The following is an 11,380-nucleotide window of genomic DNA, read 5'->3' on the forward strand; positions in this document are numbered from 1 at the left end:
AGGGAGCCAGGGATCCCAGGGAGAGCTTGGATCAGGAGCCCAGGGATCCCAGGGAGAACTTGGATGAGGGAGCCAGGGATCCCAGGGAGAGCTTGGATCGGGAGCCCAGGGATCCCAGGGAGAGCCTGGATCAGGGATCCCAGGAACCCAGGGAGAGCTTGGATCAGGGAGCCAGGGATCCCAGGGACTGAGGGAGAGCTTGGATCAGAGAGCCAGGGATCAAGGGAGAACTGGGATCTGGGACCCAGGGATCCCAGGCACTGAGAGAAAACTGGGATCTGGGCCTAGGGATCCCAGAGACTGAGGGAGAGCTCAGATATCAGGGATCCAGGGATCCCAGAGACTGAGGGAGAGCTCTGTCCCACAGGAATATCCTGTGGGATACTCCTCAGTGACAGCAATACTTCCCATTCACTTTAACCAAAAATCTGAAAGTTTTAATAATATAGAATTGCAAGAACAAACTTTGTGAGTTATCTTGGAGTTTTTTAGTGGTTTTGCAGCCACTGCAACCCCCTCCAAAGGTTACGTGTTTTGTTCAAGGTGTCTCTACTAGAAGTTACCAAAGGAATTTTTTTCCTTAAAAATTCCCCCCCCCAAAACATTCCTGTTAATCCCACCGATTGTTAAGTGGATTTATGGCCAAAAAAACCCACAACATGAAAAAAATTTCCCATATAAGAATTTTGCCTTTCAAAACGCTGAAAAAGAGCTGTGAACTTTTTTGGCTCCTTTCTGACATCTCACCAGACGTTTCTCGTTTTGTTTCTCGCGTTCTTTGAAATCATTTTCGCTGTGCTTGGAGATTTCCCTCACCCTCAGATGAGAAAGGAGCTCTCCAGGGCACTTGCCTTCAGCTTTCAGAGGCTCCCTGTTTGATGCTCAAGCCACGTTCTCAGAATCCTGGCATCTTGCTCAGATCAAAGCTGGTGTTTGGAAGGGTTTGCTTAGTTATGTGTTTGTTATTTAAATATCTGCTCAAACTTCCGAGCTCTTTGTTTGGAGGCAGAGGTGGATTGGGAAAAGCAGAGGCACTGTGAGGGCACCACAGACCCCAACTGAGGGGTAGCAGAGCACACAGAGGAATCAAAGAAAGAGGGAATATTGTGGATACTCAGGTGGCTCAGCAGACACAGGGCTGAGGAGTTCAATTCCCAAGGCAACATTGAGGTGAATTTTTCAATCCACTGGACAAAGAAGGTTAAAGTTTCCTTCCAAAGCTCTTCTCAGGATCTCAGGCCGTGGGAAAGGGGTGTAACTCTCTGAAGGTTGCCCAGCAAGGCAGTTCCAGTGCTGTTCAGTGACTCTGCATCCCAGGGATTCCCAGAGTTGGAGGTGGTGGGTGCCGGGAGGTTTTCAGTTTGTGGTTGGAATCATGGAATCATGGAGTGGGGTTGGGTTGGAAGGGATTATAAAGCTCATCCAGTTCCACCAGGGACACCTTCCACTATCCCAGGTTGTTCCAAGTCCTGTCCAGCCTGGCCTTGGACACTCCCAGGGATGGGGCATCCATGGAATAACCTGTGCCAGGGCCTCACCACCCTCACAGGGAAGGATTTCTTCCCAATATCCAACCTAAATTCCCCCTCTCTCAGTTTGTACCCATTCCCCTTGTCCTGTCACCCCAGTTCTGAGGAACAGTCCTTGTCCAGCTTCCCTGGAGCCCCTTCAGACCCTGGAAGGTGCTGTGAGATCTCCACACAACCTTCTCCAGACTGAACAGTCCCAACTTTCCCAGTCTCCATCCATAGGGGAGGGGCTCCAGTTCCCTTATTGGCTTTGTGGCCTCCTCTGGATTTGCTCCAGCAGTTCCATGTCCTTCTTGTGCTGGGGGCAGCAGAACTGGATGCAGAACTTCCTCATCTGAGCTCAGAGCCTTCCACTCCTGAGTGAATCCCTGCAGGGATGTGTTGGGTGCTGTGTGCACAGACTGTCCTTCCAAACTGAAACATTCATTTTTTGGGATGTTCCCAGCAGGCTTTGGGAAGGTGATGGGCGTCGCAATTTGTACAGAATAAATAAATTTCAGGTTTGTTTAGGTCAGAACTGGAAATAACTGCGGGTTCGGGCTGCTCCACGTGTATCCCTGTGCAAACAGGAGGCTAATTCGACTTGTTTTATTTCACTTTCCTCATTTTTCTGGCTGTCAGTGGTCTGCTGGGAGGAGAAGCTGTTGCTGCAGGGGCTGGGGGTGTCCTGGGACACGGCCCTGCTCAGCTGCTGCTCAGCACCATGTGAGCTCCTCAAGTGCTCTCACACTATAAATAGCCCAGTGCATTGTTGTCAGAGGGTTTTTATTAACAAACAGCAACAGTATTTTTGGAGAATGTTTATAATTGGGGGGGGGGGCAGAATAAATGGGTTGTATTTCAGGGCTGGCAGCGAGTTTGGGTTTTGTTAAAGTCAGAAATGCTTCAATATGTCCACTGGTTTAAAATTTTGCTTTAAATATTAGTAATTTATTAATATTACCAATATTTGCATAATCCATCTATTGTAATATTTACAATGTTTTATTATTGGATCTATTATTACTGATTTTATTTAAATTGATAGGTTGGTGAAGCTGTGCTTATGCAGTTTCCCTGTTACTGGAGCAGGAATTAATCATCTCAACATCAAAAGATACTGTGTTACTCAGAGAGATACTTTGTGCTCTGTTCCTAAAGATTTTTTTGTTGTTCTTTTGACTCCTAGGACCCTTCAAAGTCCTACAAGAAAGCTGGAGAAGTGGCACCAGTTGAGTTACACGCAGAAGAAGGTGTCCAAGTAGAAACAACCCCTTTATCCAAGAAAGTTTCCCCGTTGCACTCAGAAATGACGGATTACATGAAGTCATCTCCTCCCACCCTGATCAGCAGCCATAACTCCGATTTAAAGGACAGAACAGAAATCAACGGAGCAACAACTGTCACAGAGAAACTGGCTCAGCTCATTGCAACCTGTCCTCCCTCCAAGTCTTCCAAAGCAAAGCAGAAGAAGCCCGGGAACGGAAGCGCGTCCGGTTTGGTGAAAGACTCTGGGAAGAAGCCGCCAGGAACCATCAATCCGAGTGGGATGGTTGGTAAAGATTTGGTGAAGAAGCTGCCGGGCTCTGGGATTGCCGTGGGGCTGGTGAACAAGGACTCAGGGAAGAAGCCATTGGGGATTGGCAGCACAGCCATACTGGTGAACAAAGACTCTGGGAAGAAGCCCCAAGGGATCGGCCCCTTGATTGGATTGGTGAGCAAGGACTCTGGCAAGAGGCCCCCAGGGATCAGCACTCCCCCCGGGACAGTGCACAAGGACTCTGGGAAGAAGCAGCCGGTGACCAGCTCTGCAGTTGGATTGATCAGCAAAGATGTGGGGAGGAAACTTCCAGGGATCAGCACTCCAGCTGGATTGACTACCAAGGAGCCTCTCAAGAAGCCAGTAGGGATCAGCACTCCAGCAGGATTGGTTAACAAGGATGCTGGGAAGAAGCTGTTGGGGGTAAATAGTCCTACAGGTCTGCTCAACAAGGATTCTGGGAGGAAGATGCCGGGGACCGGGAATACGACGGTTCTGAGTAACAAAGACTCTGGAAGGAAGACGCCGGGGATTGGCAGCCCGGTGGGACCAGTTAGCAAGGACTCTGGGAGGAAGATGCCAGGAATTAGCAGTCCGGTGGGATTGGTTAGCAAGGAGTGTGGGAAGAAGCCGGCAGGGATTGGCAGCCCGGCTGGTTTGGCCAACAAGGACTCTGGGACGCTGAAGGCAGATTCCCTCACACCCACCTCAGAGCCCTTTAAACTCCCCTGCAATTCCAACCTCAGCAGCCTGGAAAGCCACGAGCCCACGGATTTACTGAAGGAGAACCCTACCAGCAAACCCTTTGAGAAGCACGTTGCGAGGCAGAACAAGGAGAGCATCCTGGAGAAGTTTTCCATTCGGAAGGAGATCGCCGAGGTGGGCAAGGAGATGTTTAACGAGGGGATGTGTGTTCCCCAGGACGCCTTCTCCTCCAGCGAGAAGGGCGGTTATGAAGCATCCAAGCACGAGAAGCAGCCCCCAGTGTATTGCACTTCACCAGACTTCAGGACAGGAGGTGCCTCGGAGGTGTCGACAGCCAAGTCCCCGTTCAGTGCAGTGGGAGAGGGGAATCTCCCCTCCCCTTCCCCCACCGTGTCTGTCCCCACCCTGAGCAGGAGCCTCTCAGCATCCTCCTCCCAGCTGCCATCCAACTCATTGCACTTAAGCTCCACGGCAGAGCTCCTGGAAGGCATCTCTGATCCCGTGGGCAAGACTCCCTTTTCCTCTGACAGCATCCTGGGTCTGAGCAGGACCCTGAGCCACCCCCTCGGCGCCGATTTTAAAGGTGCTGACAAAGATTTGAGCGATTCAAAGGCTTCTTACGTGGAGACTTCCAGAACCAGTCCTTCCACGGGGAAAAAGCCCATTTTGGCAGCTGAAACGAGCATCCACGCCACTGTCACTCCTTCCGTGGTCAGTTTTACCAGCTTGTTCAGCAGCAAGCAGTTCCTGAAGATCGGGGCGATTGCTGCATCCGATAAATCCTGCCAAGGAGCGAAGAATCTGAGCAGCACTCAGCAGTCGAAGCCTCTGAAGAAAAGGAAAGGAAGGAAGCCCCGATGGACTAAAGTGGTGTCGAGGAGCACGTGTCGACCTCCGAAGGGTCTGGAGCTGGAAAGGTCGGAGCTTTTTAAAAACATTTCCTACGGTGCACTATCGAGCAGCAATTTGGAGCAGGCCAAGTTCCTGAAAAACATCGGGTCGTCCTCGTTCGTGGAGCACGAGTTCGTCAAGCACCAGTTGCCGAAGCTGAACGAAGCCAATGGCCAGTCCCTGGCTCTGCTGGCTGAGACTGACAAACCAACCCAGAAGTTCTACAGCGCCCACAAACAACCCTCGAGCCTGTGTATGGCGGATGATTTCTTGCCCGACATGTACAAACCCAAAAGAGGAAGATCTAAACCCAAGGAGATGCCGGAGCTCGAAGGTCCCCCCAAAAGGACTCTAAAGATTCCGGCATCAAAAGTCTTCTCAGTGCAGTCAAAAGAGGAGCAAGAGCCTCCCATTTTGCAGCCTGAGGTTGAAATTCCCTCCCTGAAGCAGAGCTTATCGGGACAACCTTTTCCTAAAAAGAGAGGGAGACCTAAAAGACAGATCAGGTCATCAATTAAAACGAAACCACCTATTCTGTCCGTGGCACCTTTTGTTGGAACAGAGAACTCGAGCAAGATGGGGCCTGAAAGTGAGCAGCATCGACCCGGGGAGTTCTTTGAGAGAAAGGACCAGCTCCGAGGGCCTGAAGAGGTCCAAAGCCCCAGTATTTGCAGCATGAGTGATTTGGAAGTAGACTCAGACAGAAAAGTTGCCAAGAGAAATAACGGACAGTTAATGAAAACAATTATTCGAAAAATAAATAAAATGAAAACTCTGAAGCGAAAGAAACTCCTGAATCAGATCCTGTCCAGTACAGTGGAACCAAATACCAAAGGGAAGATGCAATCCAAGCTCCACAACACGGTGTCGACTCTCGCCGCCACATTCGGTTCGAAGCTGGGCCAGCAAATCAACGTCAGCAAGAAAGGAACAATTTACATAGGAAAGAGGAGAGGGAGGAAGCCCAAAGCCGTCCTGAACGGCCTCTTGGCCAGCAGCGCCGCCAGCCTGACCGTGCTGGAGAAGTCTGCCCAGCAAGCTCCCGGTACGTCCCTGGGCCAGGTCCTGCCCCACCTGCTGCCTCCCGCGGGGAACCCCTCGGAGGTGCTCCCGTCTCCGGTTTGCTCCCAGTCGTCGGCCGTGAGCGGGGGGCAGAGCCCGGTGAGCAGCGACGCGGGGTTCATCGAGCCCAGCCCCGTGCCCTACCTGCACCTCCACTCGCGGCAGGGCGGCGTGGTGCAGACCCTGGCCATGAAGAAGGCGGCCAAGGGCAGGAGGAGGCTGTCGCCGCCCACGCTGCTGCCCAACTCGCCCTCCCACCTGAGCGAGCTGACCTCGCTCAAAGAGGCCACGCCGTCCCCCGTGAGCGAGTCCCACAGCGACGAGACCATCCCCAGCGACAGCGGCATCGGGACGGACAACAACAGCACCTCGGACCGGGCGGAGAAGTTCTGCGGGCAGAAGAAGAAGAGGCACTCCTTCGACCACGTGTCCCTGCTCCCGCCCGAGACCTCCACCGTGCTCAGCAACCTGAAGGAGAAGCACAAGCACAAGTGCAAGCGCCGCAGCCACGATTACCTCAGCTACGACAAGATGAAGAGGCAGAAGAGGAAAAGGAAAAAGAAGTACCCTCAGCTCCGGGGGAGGCAGGACCCCGATTTCCTCGCCGAGTTGGAGGAGTTAATAAGCCGGTTAAGTGAAATTCGGATAACCCACCGGAGTCACCATTTTATACCCCGGGATTTGCTGCCCACCATTTTTAGAATAAACTTCAACAGTTTCTACACCCACCCTACTTTTCCTTTAGATCCTTTGCACTACATTAGGAAACCTGATTTAAAGAAAAAGAGAGGCAGGCCTCCAAAAATGCGGGAAGCTATGGCAGAAATGCCCTTCATGCATAGCCTCAGCTTTCCCCTCTCCAGCACCGGGTTCTACCCCTCCTATGGCATGCCTTACTCCCCGTCCCCCCTGGCAGCTGCTCCCATAGGATTAGGTTATTATGGAAGGTACCCTCCGACTCTTTACCCTCCTCCACCCTCTCCTTCTTTCACGACCCCCCTGCCGCCACCTTCCTACATGCATACAGGCCACTTGCTTCTCAACCCCACCAAATACCACAAGAAGAAGCATAAACTCTTGCGCCAGGAAGCTTTCCTCACCACGAGCAGGACCCCCCTGCTGTCCATGAGCACCTACCCCAGCGTTCCACCCGAGATGGCCTACGGCTGGATGCTGGAGCACAAGCACAGGCACCGCCACAAGCACCGGGAGCACCGTTCCTCCTCGGAGCAGCCGCAGGTTTCCATGGACACTATCACGGCCAACAGCTCCTCCAGAACGGTTCTGGAGTCCCTGAAGCGCTACAGGTTTGGGAAGGAGGCCGTCGGGGAGAGGTACAAACACAAAGAGAAGCACAGGTGCCACATGTCGTGCCCACACCTGTCGCCTTCCAAGGGTTTGCTGAGCAGAGACGAGCAGTGGGTCAGGAGGGAGCCTTCGGAGTCGAATCCCTTGGCGCTGGGCCTGCAGACCCCGCTGCAGATCGACTGCTCCGAGAGCTCCCCGGCCCTGTCCCTGGGGGGGTTCCCCCCCGGCTCGGAGCCCGCCGGCACCGAGGAGCACACGAACCTTTTCACAAGTGCAATAGGCAGCTGCCGAGCGCCCGGCCCCGCCGGCCCCGCCGCGCGCAAGAAGCTGCCCGAGAGCCCCGGGCTGTTCAGCGCCCAGGACGCGCCGCTGCCCCGGCCCCTGCGCAAGGAGCCCGCCCTGGAGAAGGCCCTGCAGCCCCTCTCAGGTAAGGGAGCCCCGGGCCTGCTCTCCTGGGTTCTGTCACACCAAACACGGGGGGGCAGGTGGAGCTTTGGCTCTGCGGGGATCTGGGGGGGGTTCCCGCTCGCAGCAGGACAGGCTGGTCTGGGATCTCCCCCAGAGCCACCCGGGGCACTGTGTGTGTGTGTCCCTCTTCCCAGCAGAGTCCTCTTGCTTCCTTGCACTCGGGCTGAGGATGCTTTCTCATGGAAAGCTCTTCGCTTTTTCTGTAATATTTTAACTTCCTGGAGAAACGAGGTGAGATTTCTCCTGATTTTTTGGTACTTCCGAAGCCCTGTTTCCGTTTGGAGTTTGGTGGGTTTGGTTTAGACCAACTGTTGGTGCTACTGCTGTAGCATTTCCATCTGAGAAAATGTTTCCTCTTCCTTTCGGTAACTCTGCTTTAGTTACTTTGATAATCTGCTACAACAGAGCTTTCCAGCTCCTGGGGATGATACTGGGGATGCCTGAGACCAAACCGTGAAATTTTGGATTTATTCATGGTTGGGAAATGCTTCAAGCAAAACTGAGACAGGAGCAGCTGAGTGTGTGTGGCCAAGAGCAGCAGTGCTGCTGTCAGAGGGCACCTCCCCTCAAACCCCTGAACTTTGCATAATATTAGAGGGGGGGGAAATCTAATGTGAAATTTAGGACTTCAGGAAACTTCCTGCTTTCTGGCCTAAGTGTCACTCAGTGCTACACTTGCTTAGTACAGATGTTTTTGGGAATAATTTTCACACTTTATCCTAATTACCATGGATGTGTCAGCCAGGCCATGGAACAGATAACATGGGAAAGACAAGGACAAGTGTGGCTTGTGCTCCTGCCTGTTTCTGAGCATGAAGGAAGTGTAAGCTGCTTCTCCCTCCCCTCCTTGCCTGTATTCTCCCTCAAAATTTAAATCACTGTCCAAACCCACTTGTGACTGATGTTTCACAGACCAGGAACCAGCTGCCAGCACTGAATAATCCCTCCTCACATTCCTGATTCTCCTCTTGCTCCTTCCCTTGCAATGCTCCCACTTGAATGCCTCCTGCCCACCTATATGTGGAAGGGGTTTTTCTCTTGGGTTTATTTTGGCTTTTGAGGGGTTTATGTTTTGGTTTAAGGGATGCAGCTGGATCTTGGACAAGTTCATTTTGCTTTGTGCTGTTTCCTGGCACTGAAGCTCCTCGAGGTGGTGGGGGGAGTGTGGAGAAGGCAACAGAGCCATGAGAGGATGGAAGGAGAAATTCCAAGTGCTGGGTCACCCAAAGGGTTAAATTTGGCTCCAGGGAGTCAATTGTTGGTGGGAGCTTGTGCAGTTCTGGGAATTTCCTGAGGATTTCCATTGGGGTGAATGGTCTGACTCGGGTTTGTGTGAGAACAACCCAAGGAAGGGGAGAGCAGAGATGATTCTTGGTGAAGTCTCTGCCCACTCCCTGTCCCAGGATGTCTGACATTCCTCAGGTGCCAGGTATCACTTCCAGCCAGTGCATTCCCACCCTGGAACCTGGCTGGCTTTGCTGTGAGACTGGTGTCTGGCTCGTTCCCAAGGATTTCCCGACGTGCAGGCTTGGGAAACTTAGACCACCTCTGGTAAAAAGCCCCAGGAAAGAGAAAGGCTGGGTTTGGGGGGTTTGTTTTGAGCCAAGGTGCTGAGTGGTGATCCTGAATCCATGACTGTGGAAGATAAAAGGAAAGGCACAGATGGAGGAAAAACCTGTGGTGCATCCCAGATTGGTTATTTATAGAACCAGGTGCAGGTGCACAGTGGGGAGATGCTGGATCAGAGCCCTGGAATGAGCAGACAGGGATCCCATTGGGGAGCCCTCCCAGAGCAGGTCTGTGGGATCCACAGAGGATATTCATGGTGCTTTATTTCAGAGTATCCCACATGAAAACCTGCCTCATCTCCAGAGCCTTTTGAACGTCAGCCTGGCCTGGCTGGATGAGCAGATTCTTTTTATGATGTTGGCTGATGCCAGATGTCCTCAGATGGGCCGTGTTAGAGATGAGTCGGGTCAGTTGTTCGGGCAAACAGCAGAGGTTGGAGTGTCCTGGGAGGTGAAGTGCAGGTGGAAGTTTCCACCTTAGGGCTGTTGTGTGGCCCTGGCACAGCCACACGGACACAGGTCACCAGGCTCTGCCCTTTTGTAGGACACTGTTCATCCCGAGTTCCCAGTTGAACTTCTGCAGCTGCACACCAGGAGTTGTTTCAGCCAAGTGATGGTGTGTCATGAGCTGGCCCTGGTGTGCCCCTCATGATTCCTGTGGCCTCAGTGTGTGCCCTGGTGTGCCCCTCATGATTCCTGGGACCTTGGTGTGCCCTGGTGTGCCCCTCATGATTCCAGTGGCCTCGGTGTGTGCGCTGGTGTGCCCCTCATGATTCCCGTGGCCTCAGTGTTCTCTGGTGTGCCCCTCATGATTCCAGTGGCCTTGCCTGTGCCCTGGTGTGCCCCTCCTGATTCCTGGGACCTTGGTGTGTGCCCTGGTGTGCCCCTCATGCTTCCTGGGACCTTGGTGTGTGCCCTGGTGTGCCCCTCATGATTCCCGTGGCCTCGGTGTGTGCCCTGGTGTGCCCCTCATGATTCCAGTGTGTGTCACTCACAATCCCAGCAGGAAAGGGCGAGGGCAGTGGGATGAGCAGTGTGCTGGGGATGGTGCAGGTGAACGGGCTGTGTGGCTTCCATCCATCCCCTCTGCAGACACGGGGCCAGGAGTGAGGGGAGACATCCCAGACTGGGGGGGATGCAGGTGCCCTTGGGTCAGTTCCCGTGGGATAACCGGCACTGTCGGGAGCCGCCGGGATTGGACACGACCCTGTGGGGTCTCGGGGTGAACCCGGCCGGCTCAGGTGGTGCTGGGTCCCTGTCCCGAGGGGTCCCAGTGGTCCCTGTGGTCCCTGTTCCAGGAGGTCCTGACGGTCCCTGTCCCGAGGGATCTCAGTGTCCCTGTCCCAAGGGGTCCCAGTGTCCTTATCCCTGTGGTCCCTGTCCCGAGGGGGTTCAGATGTCCCTGTCCCGGGGGGTCCTGGTGGTCCCTGTCCTGGTGTCCCTGTCCCAAGGGATCCCGGTGGTCCCTGTCCCAGAGGGTCCTGGTGGTCCCTGTCCCGGTATCCCTGTCCCACGGGGTCCCTGTGTCCCTGTCCTGGGGGGTTCCAATGTCCCTGTCCCAGGGGGTCCCGGTATCCCTGTCCTGGGGGGTCCTGGTGTCCCTGTCCCAGTGTCCCTGTCCTGGTGTCCCTATTCCGGTGTCTCTGTCCTGGTATCCCTGTCCTGGGGGGTTCTGGTGTCCCTGTCCTGGTGTCCCTGTCCCAGGGGGTCCCGGTGGTCCCTGTCCCGGTGTCCCTGTCCTGGTGGTTCCTGTCCCGGAGGGTCCCAGTGGTCTCTGTCCTGGTGGTCCCTTGCCCCAGGGGATTCCGGTGTCCCTGTCCCGGGGGGTCCTGGTGTCCCTGTCTCTGTGTCTCTGTCCCAAGGGATCCCGGTATCCCTGTCCCGGTGTCCCTGTCCTGGTGTCCCTGTCCCGGTATCCCTGTCCCGGGGGGTCCCAGTGTCCCTGTCCGGGTGTCGCTGTCCCGGTATCCCTATCTCGGTATCTCTGTCCCGCTGTCCCTGTCCCGGTATCCCTATTCCGGTGTCCCTGTCCCGGTGTCCCGGTATCCCTATCCTGGTGTCCCGGTATCCCTATCCTGGTGTCCCTGTCCCAAGGGATCCCGGTATCTCTATCCCGGTGTCCCTGTCTGGGTGTCCCTGTCCCGAGGGGTCCCAGTGTCCCTATCCCGGTGTCCCGGTGTCCCTGTCCCAGTGTCCATGTCCCAAGGGATCCCAGTATCCCTGTCCCAGTATCCCTGTCCCGAGGGGTCCCAGTGTCCCTGTCCGGGTGTCCCTATCCCGGTGTCCCGTTCCCATTCCCGTTCCCATTCCCATTCCCGTTCCCATTCCCG

At 54.5% G+C, this 11,380-nt stretch overlaps 1 protein-coding gene across 1 annotated transcript in view; it reads left to right on the forward strand.

Moving 5' to 3' along the window:
- Positions 1–11,380, forward strand: part of ASH1L (ASH1 like histone lysine methyltransferase) — a 56,718-nt gene that overhangs the window by 5,677 nt on the left and 39,661 nt on the right. The window contains exon 2 of the mRNA XM_027669320.1: positions 2,698–7,441. Coding sequence (XP_027525121.1) covers positions 2,698–7,441 — 4,744 coding nt within the window. The remainder of the gene's footprint in view (positions 1–2,697; positions 7,442–11,380) is intronic.

Source organism: Corapipo altera, unplaced genomic scaffold (assembly GCF_003945725.1).
Source record: "Corapipo altera isolate COAL_440 unplaced genomic scaffold, ASM394572v1 198, whole genome shotgun sequence".
Taxonomy (NCBI): domain Eukaryota; kingdom Metazoa; phylum Chordata; class Aves; order Passeriformes; family Pipridae; genus Corapipo; species Corapipo altera.